We start from the raw sequence: 21,740 nt of genomic DNA on the forward strand, positions 1-21,740 counted from the left end.
AACAACAAACGTGGCAGCTTGCCATATATGGGCTACTCTAAATGCAAAAAAAGAAACCTAACGCCGCTTCTTGCCCAGATTCTTGAGTGGATCTCCGCCCTTTGACTTTTTGTTTCCGCCGCGCCGGCTGCCCTTCCTCCGCTTCGCATCCTTGTTGAACGGCACAAACCCGACCTCGGGCGTCGTCGCCACACCATCCGCATGAGCCACGCCAGCGATCTTGGGCACCAGGTACTGCGGAATATGCCTCATATGTGGCTGGATCTGCTGCGGGTGGAGCTCCTTGTCGTGCCGCAAAAACTGCAGGTCCCGCGGCTTGTCTTCGAAATGCGCCTTGAGCTTCTCCGAGTTCAGGATCTCCTGCTTGATCTCCTTGATGCGCGCCTCGCGGATCGACGTCTTCGTCACCGAGCGCATTGCGTCGTTGGCGCGGTACCGGAACCCGTCCACCTGCGCCATGTCGAATTTGTATGGCAGGATCTCGCTGCCCTGCTTGCGCTGCTGCACTGCCACGCGCTCAAACACCGGCTCCTCGTTGGCCTGCACTGTCTTCTGCTTCGCATCCTCCTTGGTGACAAACGACAGGCTCATGCCGCGCCTGCCGCCGCGCGCTGTGCGCCCAACACGGTGCGTGTAGGCGCGCGCTGAGAGCGGGAAGTCAAAGTTAATCACTGCCGCCACGCCCTTGAAGTCGATGCCGCGCGAGACGCCGTACTCCTTGTCCTGCCCGCGCTTGCGCTTCTTAGTTTTGCTCTTGAGCTTTTTGCTCTTCTTTGTATTCTCCTCCTCGGCATCCTCCTCGCCCTTGGCTTCTTCGGCCGCCTCGGTCTCCTCCACAGCCTCTTCCTCCTCTTCCTCGTCCTCCTTTGTATCAGCCTCGCCCATCTTGTCACTCTCGTCTGTAGCAATTATATAGTCGTAGACTCCGCGGTTAAACTCCTCGACAATGTGGTAACGCGAGTTCAACGGCAGCTCCGAATTCAGTACACAGGCCCGGATCGAGAACTGTTCCAGGAACAGCTTGAGACGGTAACTCCGGTCAATATCGTTGACAAACAAAATGCACTTGCCGGCAATCAGCTTCAGCTTCAGAATGACGTAAGCCAGCAGGAACTTGTCCTCCTCGGTGCACCTCACGACGTACTGCACCAGGCTGCTCGACTCCTCCTTGTCGTCCTCAAGGCGCAGAATCGCAGGCTTGGTCAGAATCAGTTTCTTCAGCGACTCCACGCCCTTATTGAGTGTGGCTGACATCAGCATCGACTGGTAGATCTTTGGCAGGTGCGCCAGGATCCCGCGGATATCCTCCTCATAGCCAAACGACAGCACCAGATCGGCCTCGTCAATCACCAGCGTCTCGAGGGTCTCCAGGCTGGTGCTCTTGGCAACAAGGTGCTTGAGGATCTTGGCTGGCGTCGAGACCACGACATCGGGCAACTCCGCCAGCAGCGGTGCCTGGATATGTAGCGCGGCGTTAGTCGCAATGTTCACCGCTGTAATGTCCTTGCCGCAGAACTTTGACAGATCTGCAATATACTTGAACACCTGCTCCGCCAGCTCACGCGTCGGCACCAGGATCAACGAACGCGTCCGCTTCCGCTCCTCGCTGTTCACACTGAGCTCGTCCTTGGCCTGCAGGATCTTGTGCAGGACTGGCAGGCAGTAGGCTGCCGTCTTTCCAGAGCCCGTCTTGGCCCGTGCCAGGATATCTTTGCCTGCGAGAGCCAGGGGAATCGCCTTGGCCTGCACCAGGGTCGGGTGCACTAAGCCCATGTTGCCCAGTGCGCGCAGCAGACGGTCATCCAGATCAAGCGACAGAAAGGTCGCCTTGGAGTCCAGTAGCTTCTCGTCCATTCTGCCAATGTGTGGGAGTAAAAAGTAAATTGAAACGGGAGGGGTTTGGAGAGTCGCAGCAGAGAGAAACAAGGTCCCAGGCAGGCATCAATGTATAGCTGAGCATTTGCAGCGAACAAAAAAAAAAACTTCAGACCCAGATCAACAAATCACGCCTGCGCCGATCAGCACCCCCAGAGATCCATTTTGGGCTGAAAAGATAGCAATGGTGCTGCTATTCTGGCTCTCAAAGCTGTGCAAGCACTGCTGGCTCTGCTCCCATTCGCGCCGAATTTCTCTTCTTTTTGCATTCATAGTCCGTTTATCATTTGAGGAGTGTGGAGGGGCAGCCGGCAGCGCAGTATTTTCCGTCTAATTCAAACGCCTCACACATAGAAGCCCCGTTTTTGGGAGAGTTGCAGATATATGCTACCACGACGACTGCCGTGTCCGCCAGCTGTCTTGTTTCCATGCGGGCCGGCAGCAGCAGCAAAAACTGCAGCCGGACACCGGTGTGCGCTTCGGATTGCCAGACACTATGTGTCCTCAGCAGGCCTAGCGGCTACAGCATCTGATCCACACGGTGGTGTCCATGATCGAAACAGCTCAAGCAGAATCAATCTTGTACGGCGGCACATGCAGATCGACAGCAGCATAAGGTTCAGCGATGTGGAGCATGCGATCTGGGATTGCATACGCAGGGACGACATGACACATATAATTGAGCTGTCCAAACGCGCATATGGCGGTTGGAAGGCAGACGGAACGACAATCTCTCCACTCACGCAGTTCATGCTGGTCAAGCGGATGTGTTCGGTCGATGGAATCTTGGCTGGGATCTATGCGACAATGCAGACAGAAATGCGCGGCGATTTGGACGACTGCACCATGCTTTTTGCGGCGCTGCTAGCGGACCAGGACGTCGGGCTGGTCGACATGTATAATAATCTAAGCGCACAGCAAAGGGCAGCTATGGACTGTGTGTTTTCATCATGCGCTGCATATGCATACAAGTCTGCCGCGCAGCCAAAGTTAGCGAAGATGGTAGGAACGTGCATTTCAAAACCAGCGCGTTTGGCGCTACGGCAGGCGAGGAAATCGCCAGGGATTGCGAGGTCGTGGATATCGGCAGAACTCGTTGCGTGTGTGGATGCTGTGGCGGTCTTACGGGGATCGAACACACCATTGGTTCGGATTGATCTGGCAGATAGAGCCATGAGGATACTGATGGCGCGAGGTGTTACGCCGGACCTAGCGCCTGTTGAGTCGTTGATTCGGTCAGCGCTCCGAGCGGGTCAGCCTAACTTTGCAGTATCGGTGTACGCGTTACCGAGCCACCCACAGGGAGCAACCCGAGATTCGCTGGTCACTTTATCCCTTAGGCGAACGGAGATTGCAAAGCGGCACCCGGATCTGCACAGGGATGTAATGTGTGCGTTGGTGCGACAAGGGAGCCTGGAGAATGCGCTTACCGTGGCCAGAGCATTAAAATGCCAACGTACATTCCACCTGCTATTGACATACTGGCACACAAGACATAGCGACGACTGGCAGGCGGTAGAAAGGATCGTCGACGTGATGCTGGAGGACACCAGCTTACTGATCCTGCATTCAACACATCATGCAGCGATATCACAAATCCTTGCCGCTATCGAGCCGCCAGAATGCCCCGGGGACACCGACAAGGTGTTGCAGTGTGCGCTCGCTGTGCATTTTAAACTATCCCCTCGCCTTGAGTCCCCATCGGTCTCTGCGATACACAAGCTCATGCGCTCGCTATCAGCGCACGATATGGTCAAGCAGGCATTCATGGTATTTCGTGACGCTGAGTCTCGGACCGCATGGACCACCACGGGTAAATTCACAGCCACCGAGTCAATTTACGCAGTACTGGCCGACAGTCTGGCACGCACCGATGACATCCGCGCAATTACGTTTCTGACGCGCACTGCACTGCGATCTGGGGTTACGGCATCGGTGCATTACTATACGGCGATTATCTGCGGGCTGACGCGGAAAGGCAAGCCGGCACAGATGGGCGAGTTCTTTCTGCGCAAAACACAGGTCGCAGATTCTTTGCTGGCAGATATGAAGCGGTGCAATATTAAGCGGCCAGCGAAGGTATACCACTCGCTGATGTATGCGTGGGCGATACTGAAGCAGCCAAAGCAGGTGCGCGCATATTTTGAGGAGCTTTGCATGCTGCAAAGCAGTGAATCGAGCAGCGGTATCTTGGTCAGCGAGGTGACATGGGGCATACTAATGTATGCGTATGTACGTTCTGGCGACGTTGCTGGCGTGATGAGTGTTTTGCGTGAGGCTTCTGAATGGCTCCTGTCCAACTCTCAGCGATCCCCTTCGGCTGTGGATGCTGAAAGCTGTACTGAGCACGCCCGTACAAGCTATCTGCTCAACATGGCTATGTCCTCGCTCCTTTCCGCCAAAGATCCGCACACAGCGCTCTCGCTGCTCGATGAAAACATCTCGCAGCCCACCGCTCTGCACGCTAGCTCAGGCGACCCTGTGACTCTCAACCTCATCATGCGTGCGCTGCTCTCGGACAAGCAACTCCCAAAGGCCCTGAGCGTCTATGACCAAATCCACGCGCAGTATGAGCTGCCCGAATCGCCATCGGATCTAACCATGGTGCTGCGGTACTGCATCCAGACAAGCGATGTCAACGGGGCATTTGCGTTAGTTGGCCGGATCATGCAGACTGGTGCGTCGCTGACTGACCACCAGTGGCATGCGTTTATGCGACTGTGTGTGTACAAATGCAGCCCGGATACGGTCCTGTATATCTACGATCAGATCTGTAAGCTGGCTGGCGTTGACGGGATAAAGGATGTCCCCAAGCTGCTGGTGCGGTTTCCCGATATCGCTGACTGGGTGTGTACGGCTATGGAGGACATGAAGCGGATTGCAGATGCACGGACTGTTCGGCGATCGCTCTCCTCGACTGATTCTTCATTGCTGCTGCCGCCAGTGAAGTCTATAGCGGTCCAAACAAACCGGGCAAAGTGCCTGTCGCTGTATCGTGGCCTACTACGTCAAGTGCGTGGATTTCCGATACCGGAGATGCGGGCCAAGCTCAAGCATAACGCGCGGTTCACATTCGAGCTCTACCGTGACCTACCCACGAATGACCCGCAGATTGCACGGCTGGTGGACGAGGGCCAGAGCCAGATCAAATGGCTGCAGGGCTGGCATGCTGACGGAGGCCAGCTGCTGGTCCGAAAAGAATCGAGATAGATATAACATTGTTTAAAGGAAAGAAAAAGAAACATGCAAAAAAGACATACACAATCACCATGGGAACAGCATCCGTTCGCGCAGCAGCTTGGTGCCAAAGTCCATCCACTCGGTCCGGTCGACCCACATCTCCCTTGCGCACTCCAGGCGGCTAAGGACAGCGGCCCCCTTCCACGCCAGCACTCTGGGGTCGAGGTCGCGCGGCGCCGACACGATATCGACGCGCTCCACGGACTGCATGAAATCGGGCCGCACATACATGAGCCGACTTGCCAGCACTTCGCCAAAGCCCGGCGTGAATGCGGCGCCTCCCCCCACCAGCACAATCGAGTTGTACAGCTTGCGCGCCCGGTCGACGGATCCGACATGGGTGATGCTGTGTGTGATGGCCGCGTCCAGGGGCATGCGCGCGTACTGGGAGTCGGGGTCCGGCACGTACGTGACTGTGGGCACGACTGGCGTTGGCGGCAGCGTCTTTGTCTCGCTGGCAGCCATGTCCTTGAGATGGCTGACCAGAGACTTGTCGACCACCGGCGTGGCTGAGGAGCCGGCAGGCGGGGCAGCGCTGGGCTCGGGAGTGCTGGGCTCGGTGGCCGGAACCGTGGCCGGGGCGGTGGCCGCTTCAGTGAACTGATCGGCTGTCACCGGCGCCTCAATCTCAATTGGCCGTGACGGCAGAATGCCAAACTGCGTGGGCGTCATATGGCTGCACATTGGCGGACCCCAGCCTGTCTCGATCTGGGCGGCGGGCCCGATACCGCCGAGGAATGAGCGGGCGTATGCGGGTATCTTGTAGTATGCATCTGAGATGTACGGATAGAACACGCAGAGCGGCGCCAGGTACATCTCATCGTAGGTCTTGAAGCTGTACTTTTGCGTGGGTCTGTCGGGCACGCGCACAAAAAAGTCAGTCATGCGGATGTTGACGTCCGAGAGGTTCAGCGTGCTGTGCTTCTCGCGCAGATCAGCCAGGATTGTCCAGTCGTAGAGCCGGTTGAGGTTGGCTTCGTGGTACGGGAATGAGCTGCGCTGGAACAGATCAAACAGGAAGCGGGTGATGTCGTCGGCACCGTGCATGATGCTTACGCGCGATTCCTGGTGGCAGTATCCGTCTTCGACGCATGCAATGCTGGTCTTTTGCGCGCCAATATCCACCACGCAGGCAGAGGAGAAGCCGGCACCGAACGTCACCAGGGTCGAGCTCTGCTGCAGGATAAGCGACCGGAAGCCCATATTCCGCAGCAGCATGTCCGACAGGGCCGCCACCTCGATGCGGCTGAACAGGTCAGGGATCACCAGCACTGCACCGTAGTTGGACAGGTCGCGGCGCTTAAGCCCCAGCTCGGTATCCAGAACGTGGCTCCAGATGGTCTCAATGTCGCCCAGCACCTCTTCGATTGTCGCGTAGTCCTCGACGTTAAAGCAGCCGTTGCGCATTGGGTGCCGCACAAGGAACTTGCTGGTGTCGGCAATCCGCAGCGCTGCCTCGCCGACAACATAGTCTCCCGAAATTTCGTCGTCGTGGATCCACTCGATTTTGAATGGGTCGTTGTGGTCCTGGATTACTGTGGGCGTGGCCTGCTTGTTGAACGACATCACCTGCGAGTATGCGTTGGGCGGCGCCTTGCGCTTCGACTGGCGCTGGTGCTCCTTGAGCACACTGCGCAGCATTGTTAGAGTCTCGTCGACAATTGACTCCTCAGCAACAGGGGGCTCCTTCGTTTCTGGCTCCTCCTTATCTTCAGCCTCGACATCGCCACTTACTGCCTCGGCTTGTTCCGAGTTGGCTGTGTCTTTATCTGCGGTCGCCTTGGCCAGTGCAGGACTGGCTGCACGGGCCCTGCGTGCAATTATATGTGGCAGTTCCCGTGGCACTGCGTCGCTTGCCCGCCCGACTCTGAGCCACCTCGACCCTGGGTGTATAACGATGACGTTCTCTCCTGTCGTAACCTCCAGCCCGCGGTCCTGGAACACGGGGCCGACACCCCGGTCTGTGCGCCTGAACGTCGACGACACATTGCGCGGATTCAGCATCGGGAATGCCGGGAACGAGTACTTTCCCTCCAGGTCGCCTATCGCCATGTGCGCGTTCCCAGGCGTGCTGCTTCCCGATATCTGCATGCCCTGATAATAGCTCGGGTATCTGTGTTTGCCGTGGCCCACCGACGATGCGTTATTGCTCATGGCCACCGTGCCCTGCTGTGACGGCGAGCCGCGGATGCTCACTGTGCGCTCGCTTGCCAATGCGTCCCTGACGCTGGCAGTGATGCTAGGCGTGCCTGGATCCACGGCCTTTTTCCGTCCCCGCGGCGTGCTGGTGCGGCTAGGCTTTGCTGGCGGCATGCTGCTAGTCTGTGGCGCATGGCTCGACATGAACCGCGAGCGCACTAGCTCGTCGACGCTGTCCTTGCGCGGCCGCTTCCGCCCGAGCTTCGACACTGGCGGTGTGATTGCTGCCAGCTGCCCCGACGCATCGTCTTCTGCTGCTGGCTCGCTGGATACCATTGTTATGCCAAGGCTGCTGGCTGGCTCGCTCATGTCGATGCCCTTGCCTCTGGGTTTGGATTTGCCTGAATTGCCTGAATTGCCCTTGGGCCGGGCCCGTGTTGATTTGCTCTTAGCAGGTTTTTCCTGCCGGCTGGAGGTCGACTGCGCTGGGCTGGCGTCGCCAGGAGAGCGCCGACGGGTTGGTCTCGGGCAGCCACGAGTATTTTTTGTGCTTTCCGTTGAGCCCAGACATGATTGAAAGGAAAAAAGAAAGTAGTAGCGAATTAGTAAAACAAAAAAGACAGCAAAAAAGGAAACCATGCCTAACGCTTGATTTTTCAACTACCGGTCCCAATGTGAAAAAAAAGCCACCACTTTTGTCCAAGCTGTTGCAAATAGTAACGGGCTTTGTCACTCGCTTCTACGGGTTCCACAGACCAGCCGGAAATGAAAGCGAGACACTCGGTCAGCTTCCTGTTTCATCTCTGCTTTCCCCCCTCATATATTTATTATTGCCGGCAATGCGAACGTACCTTAATATCTACCTCCTGCTGTTGCTCTTCAACATGCTGAACATGCTGGCATGCGCAGCTATCGCCAGCGTCAGCGTCATGAACGTCATCGACCACACATCGCCCACTAACCTGATAATCTACCAGGCGTACACGGGCCTGCTCAGCCTCGCCTCTCTTGGCGTCGGAGGTCCGGGCCCCGCGCTTTCTCAACTCGCAAATGCGCTTCCTGTTCACCTACGGCGGCCGCGGCCTGCTGTACACGTACTTTGGCTGCATTGTGTACACAAACAGCCTGTACAACATCATCGCCTGCGTGTACACAGTGACCCTTGGGGTCGCGTACCTGGTGCTGGCCTGGGTGTCCATCATCCCGCTGCAGCACGGGCTGCTCTACAACTGGTCACACTGGTGCAGCGAGGGCGCGAAACAAATGTACGAAAGCAGCAGTAAGCGCACGCACCGGACCCGTCGTGGAATGACCAACGAGCAGTATGACGCGCCGTTGCTGGGAACTGCCATGCCTGGGCTCAATAGGGTCGTCAAATGGGTCGGCCAGCCAGACAACGTATTTCCAGGAGCGCTCGGTGTCGTTTGCTAAGGATTCGAACGAATTCTCAACTCTCGACCAGGCGGCCAGCGGAAACTACACGCAGCAAAAGGAGAAGCGGGCTCACGGATCTATGGCATGTCGACAAGGGCCCGGCGCCTGTCGACTACTGGCGACGCGTACTTGGATGAGATTGTCAATAGCTCGCGGTTTGCCAGAGACATGATGGACCCGAGTGACAGCGAGTATGTTGTGGCCGGAGACTCTCGCCATTACAAGTCACCCTCTGGGCTTGCCAGCCGGATCTCGGACAACAGCAGCCCACGGACCACTATTTCTATTCCGCCAGCAGCTGCCTATGCTGCTGAGCAGCCGGCTCTGACAGAGCAGACATACATGTCGCAGCCCAGGGACGGGATGGGTACCGGAAACAACCGCATTTCGTCGCCGCTCCCGTACCATCTGTTTGCACCGGAAAGCCGAGAGTTTATCAACAACAGTCTGAGCCAGATCACCCGCGAGCTAGAAAAGTAGTCCACTGCATGCATTCCTTGGTACTGTTCATATATTGCAACATAACATACTATCATATTTCCTGTCTAAGCGCCGTACACGATCTTGGAGGCAGCAGCACGGCTTGTGGCAGCAGAGACATGGGCTCCGTACGACCAAGTCAGGTCAGGGGCGCCCTGGCCGAAGCCGGTGCTCAGGTTCCACTCCTCCCACATCTTGCCGTTCGCGTCAGTGTGGCGGGCGACGCGAGCCATGTAGCGGTCGCCACCCAGCATGGTGTTGGCCAATATCTCATTAAATGTTGCCGACCCGCTGCCGTATGTGCTCCCAACACTGTACGAGTTGCTGAACGTGATTCCGTACAGCGAGGTGAGCTGGTTCAGGAAGTTGGCTACTGCCTGGGTAACCACGATCTTGCCGTTCTTGCTCCATGTTGAGATCAGCCTGTAATGGCACTCGGCCATGCCCGAGGTGATCAGCGTCCACGGGTTGCCCTGCTGTCCCGACTCATACCCGTTGTATGTATCTTCGGGGTAGCGGCCGAGCGCCGGACCCACCGGCACGCTGGTTGACGCAATGGTCGTCGTTGTGGCCGTGTTGATTGCATACATTGAGTTGAACTTGGCAATGTGCTGGACAATCGTGGCCAGCACACGATCCGAATCGACAGTGTAGAATCCATCTTCAAGAGAGGCATGCAGGACGGCCAGGAACACCTGTGCGTCGATGTTTGATGGCTTGCTCACACCGCCGTTGTAGTTGATGGTCGGGAGAATGATGCTGCCGCTCCAGAACGCATCCATGCCATTGGTGATAGCCGTTGCCTGAGTATTATACCATGCTGCGGCGCCGGGGTCGCCCATCTGGTTGGCGAACTGCGCGCCCTCGATCATGGCACGGCGCTGGATCATGCGCGTGTAGAAGTGGTTGCCACGGACCTCCTCCCAGATGTCGCAGCCCTGGGAATCCGCGTTCCAGTTATTGGCGACGTACTCAAGATCAGCCTTGATGACCGAGCTGGTCGGGCTCTTGCCGTCGTAGTACTGCGTCACGTCCTTGCCCTGCGACTTCAAGTACCGTGCGTAGCTGATCAGCGACACTGCACGCATTGCGGCACCATCGCGCTGCGGGTTGCACCAGGGCCCCGTGTAGGCGGTACCGTCCATGTAGAATTTGGCAGTTCCCAGGCCGGACGGACTGGAGACTGTCTGGATTGTGCGACTGAATGTCGCATAGTCTGCCAGCTTTTTGTTGTAGACAGCGGCTGCGGACGAGTCGGATGTGGCATTCAGCCATCCAGAAACCTCGTGCAGGGTGATTCCGGCATCGCGCACCCAGTGGTACCGGTAGTCCGGGTTGGAGGTTGAGGGGGCAGCCTGGACAGAACCTGCGGAAGCACCAGATGGTGAGATGTTGGCCAGAACGCCGTTCTTGGCATAGGTGGTCTCGCTGTTGACCCAGTTGGTCAGGGCTGTGTTGAAGGGCGGGGCTGCGGCGCGTTTGGCGAGAGATCCGTGGTCGACGGGTGTGCCAGCGACGAAGGCCGCAATGGCAAGGATGGAGGTGATGGAGATTGACGACTTCATTTGTGTGGCGCCTGCTTCGAACTTGTGAATTAATAGCTTGGTTGAGAGGAAGGATATTGCGTAGTCGATGTGGTTTCGGCAATTGCGATTCAGGAGGTGGCCCCTGTTTTTATACGCCGATAAGCGTGGATTTGTCGGTGTGGGCCACAGAATCGCTTCAACCGAGAATTGCTTCTTTTCCTGTCCTCCACCCCCCTTGTCTGTACATGCACTTGCAGCTACACTGGCCACTTTATCTCTAGAACCTTCAATGCATGCGCTTGAAGATCACCTGCGCAGCGCAGACAGCTGGGACAGAAAGAGAGATACGCAATAGATGCACCTAATACGAGGCCAAATAGTCAGGGTAGAGAATGTGTAATGGGTGGGCACCGGCGAGCAAATCAGACAACACCAGCCACTAAGCTTCCTCGTACGACTACATACTCTGGCTGCAATCAAGTTGGATCCCCCACCTCGCATCACAATGCAAAATTGGCCGGCGGTGGGCAACCAGCGAACGACGACGGGTGGTGCAAGAGATTAATTGGAAACGTCGCTTGTATGGCGGCCGTGCTGGATCTTCCCAGCTACTAATTTGCCCTTGGAATTCGATGAGCGCACTGGCTCACTTTCCACTCGCACCCGAGGATTTGCAGGATGGCCGGTATTGTGCCGCATGTTTCATGTGGAGAATTCAGTCCAGTAGGACAGCAGCAAGCAGCGCGGATGGACCTCTCCAGACTATGCGTTTTCGTGGGCCAGAGCCACAGCGCTCGTGACCGTAGGCGGTGAATGATCGCCTTCCCTGGTGCATACGCCATGTCGATCGCGCTAGCAGCCTATATGTCGGAAATTGCACTAGTCCAATCCAGCTAGCCCACTTGGCTTTTGCGCCTCCCTTTTTGTGGCAAAACACATGAAAGCCAAGCTGAAAACAGGGACCACCACTACAAACTGGTGCCAACATTGCGACAAAGATCCGTGCATAGCAGAGGTAGGTCTTGCATTTTGGTTCCCGAATTACAAAATCGCACACGCCTCTCCACTGGCCAGAAGATAGCGAGACATGTGTGGGAATACCCCATGCCGCAGCTGCCTCCTATTCGGCGAATTGGACTTGGAGTGGAAATAAGGAAATGATCTGTTGATATACTGTGGCCAATTTGGAATTGCATTCAATGTTGACATATGCCAATGGAGCTAGGAACACAGGTTAATTAATGAGCAGGCTTAGTTGCCATACACAATCCGCGATGCAGCTGTACGGTGATGTGCTGCGGAAGTATGTGCCTCGAACGACCAGATCAGATTCGGAGCGCCAGTTGGGGTCCCCTCGCCGCACAGCCATTGCTCGGTCATCAATCCCGATGCATCCGTATGGTGGGCAACCTGTACCATATAACGGTCGCCTGACAGTATGGTGTTGGCCAGGAGCCCACCAAATGTGTCAGAGTCACTGGTATGCGTGGCACCAACCTCGTACGCATTGGTAAACGCGATTCCATAAAATTCCTTCATCTGATTGAAGAATGTCCCTGTCGCCTTGGTGATGGTAACCTTGCCGGCTGTGGACCAGGTTTCAACCAGGCGGTAGTGGTAGTCCGCCATACCTGAGGTGATCAGCGACCACGGGTTTCCTTGTTGTCCAGAGTTGTAGCCATTGTGTGCGTCCTTGGGGTAGCGGCCAAGCGCAACAGCAATTGGCATTGTAGCAGAGCTGGCTGTCGCCTCAGTATCAGTGTTGATCGGGTACAGCGGCTTGAACGCGTTAGTCTTGGCGACAACTGAAGCTAGCATCTGGTCAGAGTCGACAATGTAGAATCCATCACCCAAGGAAGCATGTAGCGCAGCCAGAAGCACTTGTGAATCAATATTGGCCGGTTTGTTGACACCCCCGTTGCTGTTGATGGTTGGCAAGATCAGGTTCTTGTCGTTGTTCCAGAAACTGGTCATATTGCCAGTGATAGGCACAGCCTGGGATTCGTACATGGAGGCAGTGCCAGTGTCGCCCATTTGAGCCGCAAACTGCGCGCCCTCAATCATGGCACGGCGCTGGATCATGCATGTGTAGAAGTGGTTACCACGGATCTCTTCCCAGATGCCGCACCCGTTGTTGTCGGCATTCCAGCTGCTTGCGATATACTCAAGATCACCCTTGATAACCGACTCAGATGGGTCCTTGCCATCATAGTACTGCGACACGTCCTTGCTGTGCTCGATGAGCCAGCGAGCGTAGCTAATTAGCGAGATGGCGCGGATCGCCGCACCATCGCGCTGCGGGTTGCACCAGGCTCCAGTGAACGCTGAGCCATCCATCATGAATTTTGCAGTGCCGATTCCTGACGGACTCTCGATGGTCTGGATGCTGCGGCTACAATTGGCATAGTCGGCGAGTTTCTTGCTATACACCTCAGACCCTGACGCGTCAGATGTTCCGTTGAGCCAGGTGGAGATCTCCAAGAGGGTGGTACCGGCATCATGGGTCCAGTGGTAGTAGTAGTCTGGGTTGCTCTTGCTGGGCGCGGCGCCAACAGCCCCAGGTGAAGCACCTTCAGGCGAGATGTTGGCCAAAAATTGCTAGTAGCTGTACTGGTCTACTTAGATACTCAGTCAACCAAGGCAGTGTTGTAGTCAGGAGGGATTGCAGCCCACTTGGCAGACTGGAAGGTGCTGGCAAGAGAGCCTGTAGCCAGAGAAGAGAGTGCCAGCAGCGAAGTAAACGAAAATGATACCTTCATGGTTGGAGAATCGGCTTGGGGTATCAAGGTCAATAAGAAGATTGGTGCTTCGTCTTGCAATGTGGTCTTATGTGAGTCTTTTAGCATGGTTGTCTTGCTTTTATATGTAATTTTAGCTTGAGGCATCGATGGGCTGCTGTAAGGCCAACCATAGCAACTACTTCGGTACAATGTGACATCCACCTTTACATCAACCTTAGACACAATACTATTTATGGAGTGAATGCTTTGGATCCTGCTAAATGACATCCGCATATGTACTATGACATCCATACTGAAGAATACAAACTAGGAAATGCTGTTCTCTGTTGAATACTGAGCTGGCAAGCCTTGAGCGTAGAAGAAACCCAGACCGCTTGGCGTGGCGTGTGATCGCTTTCGAATTGGCCCCTATTTTCAGCAGAGGCGAGCTTGGTTGCAACACAGGCAATATCAAATTTTTATCTATATCACTAGGTCTGCATCTGCATATGTTCATTTAGGAAATCGCTGTTTGAGGGACAGTAGTTGGATCTAATGGACAGCCAGCCTTGTCGATGCACACGACATTAGGGATTGGCGCCAGAGACATATCACAAGATCAGACGAACCTCGTGTGCGGCCAAGGTGGCAAAAGCACTCATTATGTGGCCACCATGATCTCGGGACCTCATGCTGTTGCAGGACTTTTGTGGCTCCACCGGTGGATGATCCATCCCTCATCCTCACAAATGCATTCATGTAGATTGCTATGGTCACCGTGTCACCTTTCGGTGGCATTGGCAAGCATGGATACGCCTGAGGCTGTCTGCAAGCAAATTCACAAACCTATCACGAGACATACTGCAGTGTGAGGGGATTTGAACGCAAGCGAATACAGCAAAGCTACTGCTAATGCGCCTGAGTACCATACTATCATAGATCACACATCGAGATATTCATGTTGGGAAGCTGAGGTGCCAGGGCTGGCCATCAGTGCGCAATGCATACTCTTAATACTTCGTAATGGACTCCCACCGCATTAGACAGCAAAAGCGAAAAGAGTGGCTGGCACTGAAACGAGAGCGCTATGGCAAGGGTTTTCTGGCCAGCACTGATGACGAGCCGGACAGCACGCCGATAGTGTTTGGCTACGGAGCACGGATATTCGAACAGGCAGAGCGGTCGGACAGAGCAGACTTGATTCAGCTAGCCGAGACCAATACGCTGGTAGACCGTTATGACATCAGATATCTTATTGACATGAACTCTATTCGCCGAAACGAGGATACTGGCACTGTTGTCGCTGATCCTGAAATGGATGCACGCCGGTTTAAATCGCTGGAGACGGAGGAGAACGAGCGGTGCATATTTTACATGGACAGTCCAGAAAGACAGGCATACATTCGCCAAATCAGCGAGCCTGATTCTGAAGACGCCAGCGAAGCAAGTGGTACAGCACTTCAGTATGACGTGGAGGGGAAGCCAGTTGCTCCCGCTGTGTCTGCCTTGCAGCTCAACCACCTCGACGAAGCCAATACCGACCCGCCATTCTGCCCTTCATTTTCCCTGTCCGATGGAATGGCAGCGCCTAAATCGCAGCGCCACTTTGAAATCATCGAGCGTACAGCCCGGTTCATCTCCAGCCAGCCTGCAGACCGTTCCAACCAAATGGAGCTCACGATCCAGGGCAAGCAGGGCAACAACAGCGACTTCTACTTTTTGAATAGGGACGACTCGCTTTACCCGTTCTACAAGCATATCAGGTGGCTCATGCAGGCCGGCCTGTACGGGTACAATGACGAGTCTGATTCGGGCTCACAATCTGCAGACGACTCTAAACACGACCCAGAGTCTGGATCAGAGGAGCCCAGCCCGGATGGTGACGACAAGCACGCAAACGGCGAAGCAGCAGTGCCAATCCAGGTTCCCGATGACATCATGGTGCCTGACGGCAATGCCAGGGCGGTTATCGACAAGGTAGCAAAGCTGGTTTCCCAGTCTGCCGATCCACCAAAGCTCGAGACTAAGCTGCGAGTGGAGAAGGCAACGTCGATGGCCATGTACTCGTTTCTGTCACCGTTCGACAAGTGCAACGCGTACTATGTGTTCCGGCGCGACTGCTTTGCCAGGGGCGTGCAGGTCGAGGATATAGTGTGCGTCCCCGCAGAGCCTGTTATGGACGACAATGAGAGCAAGATGGCAAAGCGAAGGCGGCTGGCGAAGGAGTTTTTGAATCGCAAGAAGCAGCGGCCGGTGTAGTACGCGTTGGCTTGCAGCATCATAATGCTGAAGCTGGGTTTGAAGATCTTCCGGCTTGGCCCAATCATGTGAGCCACGAGTTCTGATGAAAACAGTTAGATATTTTCTCAGTGTAGCGCTTGCACGACTTTTTCCCCACTTTACTTCAAAACGCCTTCCTTTTTATACTTGTAAATTCCGCCCCCAATTCCCTCTTTGAAAAGAGAATGAACGAGGAGGACCCAACGTAAGTGCCAGTCGGCGACGGTGCAGTAGCAGAAGGCGCCAGACAGCCATAGACTAACAGAAAAGGGGCTGTATTTGTAGTACTTTTGCATCGCCAGAAGAGGAAATCGCGTACTGGCGCAACCAGACGCTTAACCTGCGCGAGGACCTGGCCAACAAAGAATACGAACTGGAGGACTTCCAGGTGCAATCCGCTGAGCTGGAAGGGGAATTGGAGTCAGAAATCGAGCGGCTGGAGGCAATTAACCGCGAGCTACGCACAAAGAATGAGCGGTACAAGTTTGACATTGACGAGCTGAAGGACAAGTACCAGAAGGCGCAGCTGAAGGCGGGTGAGGACCTGGCATCGATCGAACGGGAGCTGCAGTTTGTGCGGTCGCAGCAGGAGTACTACAAGAGCCGTACGCGCGAGCTGGAGCAGGACAACGACGACCTGGAGCGCAACGAGCGGGCAGCCAAATCGTCGCTGACAGACATGGAGTTCCGGCTGAGCCGCGCGGTGGAGGAGAACTCGCACCTACTGTCCGAGGTGCAGACAAAGAAGATCCTGGTCGACGAGGTCCAGCGGCTGAAGGACGAGCTGAAGGATCTGAATCTGGAGCTGAACGTGGTGCGGAGCCGCAACAGCCGCGTGGTGCCACAGAACTCGGGGCTGTCAAAGTCATCAGCGAACATCGACGCTGGCAACGGCGAGAACCCAGCGCGCATGGTGCACGACATTATGTCGCGCGTCAAGGATCTCGAATCGCGCCTCGCTGGAGCTCGCACAAAGGTCACACCGCTGATCGGCTCGTCGGGCAAGTATGCCACGGTCCACGCCCGCCTGGCCCGCAACAGAACCATTGCCAGCCCAAAGTCGCTTGCCGGCTCGCACCACGCCGACTCGCTGCAGCGGCCCACCAACCTGCGCTCGCTGGTGTCGGGCGAGGGCCGCGGCGTCGATATGCACCAGCCGTCAACTGTCGGCAGCACCCTGGTCGAGCAGCGGCTGGCCAAGTCGCGCCTAGCACGCAGCGAGATGCAGCAGCGCATGGCCCGGTCGGAACTGCATACTGTACCCCAACGGCGGCAGGCTTGAGGAGCAAAATTTTTCTTTGCAATTGTACTAGCCCTCACCTATCTGCCCACGTCAATAGTCCTTTTTTCACATTTCGCCTTTTATGTTTACCCTCATGTCCAAGCCCTCACGCTTTACATCATCCCGATTGCCCCATACGCCTGCAGGCTTTGGTGTCGTTTCTGGATCATTGATTTTCTCCTCCAGCCCGCAGGCACGGAGCACCGCAGCGAGACACCCACAAGGGCTGCATTCTTCATTGGCTGATGTGGCCCCAGCCAACCGGCCAGTCGGCCCTTGAATCCCCTTCGTACACTGTCACTTTGCTTGTAAACTTCCAATACCACTATAAACCTCCTATCCATGGACTCACATAGCGCCGCTATCGACTCGCTGCCGTACATTGACAAGGAGTATGACGACCCCTCCATGCGCGACCAGGTCAGCTCGCTGATCCAAAAAGAAATGGGCCGCATGTCGCCTCCTCTGCTGCCCAAATCCACCACACTCTTCAAGAACAACGACCTTCTGCGCAAAGAGTATGAGCGCGTGCGTGCTGGAAAGCCCCTGCCGGAATTTGACATTGAGCGGTACAAACTGGAAGCACCTGAGGATTCCGACAGCGTTGGCATATGGAGATCTGCGGCGGAGAATGCCGCGGCTCAACTTGAGCACCAGAACATCCGTCTGGTAAACCTGGAGTTGCTGCAGCAGTTTGGCGCGAATTCGTGGAAGCTGAGCAATTACCAGAAGGAGGGGCTGCTGAGGAATATCGAGAAGGCGACAGACCGGCACCGGGATGAAGGCATAAATGTCAACAAGGCACGGAAATATGAGCAAACAGAGGCAGGGATCAGGCTCAGGGATATCGAGGAGAGGTGGACAGAGGGCGTGAAAAAATGCATCGAGATACAGGTCGCCAGCAGTGAACTAAAGGGCGAAATTGCACAGCTGGAAGCAGAGCTAGCAAGAAGATCTCAATAGCTGTTGTACTGAGTAGAATCGACTCTGGTGCTTGTAGGAAGCCATTAAATAATCCGCAGTCTTTACCTGATTCACGCTGCTTGGAAAGGCTTTAGAATTGGATATCATGTGAAGAGAATGTCATCACTGAACCCCCCGTCCCTGCCTTTCTAGACCACTCACGAAGGGAGCAAATTCTGGTACTGGTACCAGTGTCCATGCGCTCAGATATTGGCTTCCAGTTTCTTAAATTGACTTTTGAGTTCTACTCATTAACACAACTGGGCCTGGCACGCAAATGACTGTTTCTTCGTTTCATTCTAGCTATCTTTATTTACGCTCTAGTTCACAAGATATAGAGCGGGTGGTTTGAATTAACTGTTGGCAGACAAGGTCCCTGCCTCTCACACGTAGACGTAGACGTAGACGCTTGATCTCAAGCGTAAAACTATATATACAACTACCTCAGCATCATACAGTTTGCATCGTATAAAACGCGAGTTTTACGACAAACTGCGCAAGTATCATGCACTGTGGAATGTAAATGTTTCAACATATGCCATTTGCTAACAATCCTACTCAGCCTTATCAGCCTTCTTCTTGTGTGTGCGAATGCGCTTGCGCTTGCGCTTCTGGTTCTCGTTTCCACCTGTGGCTGCTGCTGTGTTGCTGATGTCTTTTTCATCCGGCCGCGCACGCTTTGAGCCAGCTGTCGGCTGCCCACTCTGCTTTTTGGGCTGCGACTGGACCGCATCCTTTTTGGCCGGTCCAGCCTTGGTCTTGGGTTCCTTTGTGGTACCTGTAGGCTGGACGTCGTTCAAAGTGCCTTCCTTAATAGCCCTCTTCTTGTTCCTCCACTCTTCCTTCTTTTTGGCCTTGGCCTCCTCCGCCTTCTTCTTGGCCAGCGCCTCCTTTGCCAGCGCCGACGGCGGCAGCTTCTTCAGTTTGATCTGCCGGAATCTCTCCTGGCGGTCCTGCCTCTTGACTGTCTTGACCACCTTCGTCTCAAACCGGCTTGGCTTCAGTTTCTCCTCTGTTCTCCGCTTGAGCTCATCGCGCGAAAGCTGCGTGATCGGCTCGAGGACCACCTGGCGTTGCTTGACATGCACAATCGGCACACCAGGGATATTGCGCAGCTTATTCCGGAGTTTGATATCCTGCGTCGCAACTGCGTAGTTGTGCTCGTTCACCTTGCCCATGATTTTGCGCACACACTCGAGGCCAGTCAGCGATAGCTCCTTGTGTGGACACCGCCGCCGCTCAAACAGCTTGATCGCAGCCAGAGCCACGATTTTATCGTCTCCGCCATTGCGGAGCTCCTTCAGCGTGCACTCGCTGACCAGCTGCTTCACAGGTCCCTGGAACACCTCGGGCAAATCCTCCTTCATCGACAATTTGCTGGCGATGCACTCATCGATAAAGTCGGGTGTGATCAGGACCTGGTACGGCTGGCGGAACCCAAACGCCTGCTGATAAAACTGCATCGCCTTCTTGTATGCCTTGGCCCGTTTCACGCGCATTTTGCTGCTGGAACTCTGTGAAAAAAGGGGGGGTTTGTCTGAATGAAAGTAAAGAAGAGCGCGCTGCAGCAAGTCCTGGCTGAAAAAATGACTGGTACTAAAAATCGGCCAGAGGATCAAAAGCGGTGATCGGCCGAACTATATCAACAATATCTGCTGATCGGAATCACCGATGCTGGCAGCAGCAAGCAAACGCAGGCTTCATCGCCCACCTGGTTAAATCCGACTGCTGGTCACCCCCAGTGTCTGCTCATTAGAACCCATTACTCTGTGCTCCCTATGCTCGATCATCACGCTCGGGGGTCGCCTCCGACCGGCGCGGAAATGCTCTTGAACTTTTGCGTCTCCTGCCTTCTTCACGTAAAATCCCCACACCGGTATCTTTATAATGGCCCTTCGCACACAGACAAAGGAGCTGAGGGTGCTTGCAGCAGATGCTGGTACAAAACTGCGTCTCTTCCTCGCACGCAACTTCCGCGACATTATGCCCCTCCGCCAAGATGTGATCTCTGCGCTGCGTAAAAAGGCTGTGCATGTCAATGGGGACCTGACACTTGACACTCACATACTAAAGGAAGGCGACACAGTACGGGTCGAGATGAGCCTGGTTGATCTCTATACCCGGAGACTACAGGTTCTGGGGACCGAGTTGAAATTCTGTGACTCTGATCTTGCCGTCGTGATGAAACCAGCAGGTGCGCGCATGTGCGATATCGGATGGGCCGTGCCAGCGACACTGCTGGTTAGCGGGGACGAAAAGTACAAGGATATCAGCACGGAGCCGTGGATCGTTGTCAATGAGATTGAGCGTGGATCACAGGGACTCGTGGTTTTGGCCAGAGATGCAAAGATCCAACAGGAGCTGGCCGAAAAAATTAATACTGGGCAGATCACGTTCAGGTTTGGTGCACTTTGTCATGGAAAGATCGAGCAGAGCCTGGTGAATAGCGTCACCTTGCAGTCGCTGGAGGCCGCATCGGTGTCGGGTGACAACTCTGAGGAGACTACGCCGTTGGACCTCTGGTGTGAATATAACCGTATTCCTGCTGACATCTTCAACCACGTCGAGATCCATATTGAATCGGTGACACGCAGCCCCAATGTTGGCCACCTGACAATGATCAAAGCATCGGTGGGGCATGCTGCTCATGCAAGCCTGGTTCTGCGCCGGTACATGCATCTAATCGGACACCCTATCGTCGGGTCGCAGACCTATGCCCGGCCACTGGCGAACCATCGTGATAAGGGGATCCTGATGTCACTCACTGGAGTGACGCTTTCTGCTACGGATGCACGCTATGAGCCTGTAACCATTGACGTGCCGATTCCGCAGAAGATAATGTCAGTTTGCGAACGCGAAGTCATGTTTTACGAACGTAGACAGAAGAAGGCACGAGAGGAGCTAGAACAATCCGATGTACTGCCAGCAGACGGTGCAGAACTGGCTGCCGATGGTATTCCTGCTGCGTATATCACCGGAACCAAGGACTTTTGTGGACACACATTCCGTGTCTCGAAGAACACGCTTATCCCGCGGCCCAGTACGGAGACGCTGGTTTCTGCAGCCGTTGAGTTTCTAGAGAAAGCTGCTGGTAGCCAAGCAGCTCCGCAGGTTCTGGATCTTGGGACTGGAACCGGATGCATCCTTCTGTCAATACTACTGAAGGTACCTGCAGCACGTGGTGTCGGTATTGATATCAGCCCGGCAGCGCTTGACATTGCACAGGCGAACGTCGCACTGCATGGGCTGGCTTCACAAGCAAAAATGCTGCCAAGCGACTTTGAGTCATTTGCAGCCGATGAGAAGGTGCTGCGACAGTCGCCATATGACTTTATAGCATGCAACCCGCCGTATATTTCGCCGCACAAGGCTGTACGCATGACGCGGATGATCGAGCACGAGCCGCAGCTGGCACTAATTGCCGAGGACGGCGGATTCCAGGCATACAGCGCAATCCATAGATCGCTAATGGCGAACATGGAGATCCTGCAACCAGCGGGCTGCATCGGGTTTGAAATCGGCAAGGGCATGGAGCGCATCGTGCGGAACATATTCTATGACTGGACTGAGGTCGGTGCGTACAACGACAACCAGGGATATCTGCGCGTGCTGGTCTTCCAGAGGCCAGTGTTATGCTAAGTGTATATCTTTACCTATATATAAGATTTTATAGTCTAAAAAGTGTCCGACCGTCCGCTAGTTACCCGCAGCACTACTGTCATAAAGACATCACTTGGTGGTATTGGCTTCCGTGATTCTATGTTGCCCCGCCTAGAGGAATTTGTACACAGCGTCAATATC

At 55.0% G+C, this 21,740-nt stretch overlaps 11 protein-coding genes across 11 annotated transcripts; 6 read left to right on the plus strand and 5 right to left on the minus strand.

The window, feature by feature from the left end:
• Window positions 1-11: 11 nt before the first annotated feature.
• DL89DRAFT_268529 (DEAD-domain-containing protein) lies at window positions 12-1,907 on the minus strand. The gene has a single exon (XM_040887950.1). It carries the CDS (start codon window positions 1,852-1,854, stop codon window positions 58-60), a length of 1,797 nt encoding a protein of 598 aa, XP_040742537.1. The 5' UTR covers window positions 1,855-1,907; the 3' UTR covers window positions 12-57.
• Window positions 1,908-2,469: 562 nt separating this feature from the next.
• DL89DRAFT_293954 (uncharacterized protein) lies at window positions 2,470-5,085 on the plus strand (the record flags this gene model as incomplete). Its single annotated transcript, XM_040890448.1, has 2 exons — window positions 2,470-2,763; window positions 3,598-5,085. The coding sequence occupies 2 exons, from the start codon at window positions 2,470-2,472 to the stop codon at window positions 5,083-5,085; spliced, it is 1,782 nt and encodes a 593-aa protein (XP_040742538.1).
• DL89DRAFT_268530 (actin-like ATPase domain-containing protein) lies at window positions 5,076-7,885 on the minus strand. Its single transcript, XM_040887951.1, has 7 exons — window positions 7,770-7,885; window positions 5,521-7,744; window positions 5,452-5,499; window positions 5,341-5,424; window positions 5,297-5,319; window positions 5,261-5,269; window positions 5,076-5,236 (listed from the first exon to the last, which is right to left on the minus strand). The coding sequence occupies exons 1-7, from the start codon at window positions 7,823-7,825 to the stop codon at window positions 5,140-5,142; spliced, it is 2,541 nt and encodes an 846-aa protein (XP_040742539.1). The 5' UTR covers window positions 7,826-7,885; the 3' UTR covers window positions 5,076-5,139.
• A 253-nt stretch (window positions 7,886-8,138) lies between these two features.
• On the plus strand, window positions 8,139-9,168 carry DL89DRAFT_293956 (uncharacterized protein; the record flags this gene model as incomplete). The annotated part of the gene is made up of 3 exons (XM_040890449.1): window positions 8,139-8,189; window positions 8,275-8,673; window positions 8,725-9,168. 3 exons carry the CDS (start codon window positions 8,139-8,141, stop codon window positions 9,166-9,168), a joined length of 894 nt encoding a protein of 297 aa, XP_040742540.1.
• A 12-nt stretch (window positions 9,169-9,180) lies between these two features.
• Window positions 9,181-10,800, minus strand: DL89DRAFT_268531 (Six-hairpin glycosidase). The gene has a single exon (XM_040887952.1). The coding sequence runs from the start codon at window positions 10,731-10,733 to the stop codon at window positions 9,234-9,236; it is 1,500 nt and encodes a 499-aa protein (XP_040742541.1). The 5' UTR covers window positions 10,734-10,800; the 3' UTR covers window positions 9,181-9,233.
• Window positions 10,801-11,938: 1,138 nt separating this feature from the next.
• On the minus strand, window positions 11,939-13,453 carry DL89DRAFT_318695 (uncharacterized protein; the record flags this gene model as incomplete). The annotated part of the gene is made up of 2 exons (XM_040891109.1): window positions 11,939-13,292; window positions 13,331-13,453. 2 exons carry the CDS (start codon window positions 13,451-13,453, stop codon window positions 11,946-11,948), a joined length of 1,470 nt encoding a protein of 489 aa, XP_040742542.1. The 3' UTR covers window positions 11,939-11,945.
• Window positions 13,454-14,377: 924 nt separating this feature from the next.
• Window positions 14,378-15,828, plus strand: DL89DRAFT_268532 (uncharacterized protein). The gene has a single exon (XM_040887953.1). It carries the CDS (start codon window positions 14,438-14,440, stop codon window positions 15,671-15,673), a length of 1,236 nt encoding a protein of 411 aa, XP_040742543.1. The 5' UTR covers window positions 14,378-14,437; the 3' UTR covers window positions 15,674-15,828.
• A 51-nt stretch (window positions 15,829-15,879) lies between these two features.
• Window positions 15,880-16,976, plus strand: DL89DRAFT_293959 (uncharacterized protein; the record flags this gene model as incomplete). The annotated part of the gene is made up of 2 exons (XM_040890450.1): window positions 15,880-15,899; window positions 15,980-16,976. The coding sequence occupies 2 exons, from the start codon at window positions 15,880-15,882 to the stop codon at window positions 16,974-16,976; spliced, it is 1,017 nt and encodes a 338-aa protein (XP_040742544.1).
• A 148-nt stretch (window positions 16,977-17,124) lies between these two features.
• On the plus strand, window positions 17,125-18,258 carry DL89DRAFT_183727 (breast carcinoma amplified sequence 2). The gene has a single exon (XM_040883927.1). It carries the CDS (start codon window positions 17,319-17,321, stop codon window positions 17,937-17,939), a length of 621 nt encoding a protein of 206 aa, XP_040742545.1. The 5' UTR covers window positions 17,125-17,318; the 3' UTR covers window positions 17,940-18,258.
• Window positions 18,259-18,877: 619 nt separating this feature from the next.
• DL89DRAFT_213765 (uncharacterized protein) lies at window positions 18,878-19,438 on the minus strand (the record flags this gene model as incomplete). Its single annotated transcript, XM_040884253.1, has 1 exon — window positions 18,878-19,438. A coding segment is annotated over one exon (561 nt), but the record flags the coding sequence as incomplete, so codon positions are not given.
• Window positions 19,439-19,784: 346 nt separating this feature from the next.
• DL89DRAFT_284827 (S-adenosyl-L-methionine-dependent methyltransferase) lies at window positions 19,785-21,614 on the plus strand. Its single transcript, XM_040889800.1, has one exon. It carries the CDS (start codon window positions 19,827-19,829, stop codon window positions 21,576-21,578), a length of 1,752 nt encoding a protein of 583 aa, XP_040742547.1. The 5' UTR covers window positions 19,785-19,826; the 3' UTR covers window positions 21,579-21,614.
• The last annotated feature ends 126 nt before the right edge of the window (window positions 21,615-21,740 follow it).

Source organism: Linderina pennispora (assembly GCF_002104995.1).
Source record: "Linderina pennispora strain ATCC 12442 chromosome Unknown DL89scaffold_9, whole genome shotgun sequence".
In the NCBI taxonomy this organism is placed as follows: domain Eukaryota; kingdom Fungi; phylum Kickxellomycota; class Kickxellomycetes; order Kickxellales; family Kickxellaceae; genus Linderina; species Linderina pennispora.

What these genes read in the sequence shown, in the direction of transcription:
- DL89DRAFT_268529 (XM_040887950.1), bottom strand. Translation starts at nt 1,854, where the DNA reads ATGGACGAGAAGCTACTGGACTCCAAGGCGACCTTTCTGTCGCTTGAT.
- DL89DRAFT_268532 (XM_040887953.1), top strand. Translation starts at nt 14,438, where the DNA reads ATGGACTCCCACCGCATTAGACAGCAAAAGCGAAAAGAGTGGCTGGCA.
- DL89DRAFT_284827 (XM_040889800.1), top strand. Translation starts at nt 19,827, where the DNA reads ATGGCCCTTCGCACACAGACAAAGGAGCTGAGGGTGCTTGCAGCAGAT.
- DL89DRAFT_268531 (XM_040887952.1), bottom strand. Translation starts at nt 10,733, where the DNA reads ATGAAGTCGTCAATCTCCATCACCTCCATCCTTGCCATTGCGGCCTTC.
- DL89DRAFT_268530 (XM_040887951.1), bottom strand. Translation starts at nt 7,825, where the DNA reads ATGTCTGGGCTCAACGGAAAGCACAAAAAATACTCGTGGCTGCCCGAG. An exon ending in TGGCTGCCCGAGACCAACCC is followed by an intron (nt 7,745 to 7,769) that starts GTCGGCGCTCTC and finishes TGGCGACGCCAG; the next exon opens with CCCAGCGCAGTCGACCTCCA. An exon ending in TCACACACAGCATCACCCAT is followed by an intron (nt 5,425 to 5,451) that starts GTCGGATCCGTC and finishes CGGGCGCGCAAG; the next exon opens with CTGTACAACTCGATTGTGCT.
- DL89DRAFT_183727 (XM_040883927.1), top strand. Translation starts at nt 17,319, where the DNA reads ATGGACTCACATAGCGCCGCTATCGACTCGCTGCCGTACATTGACAAG.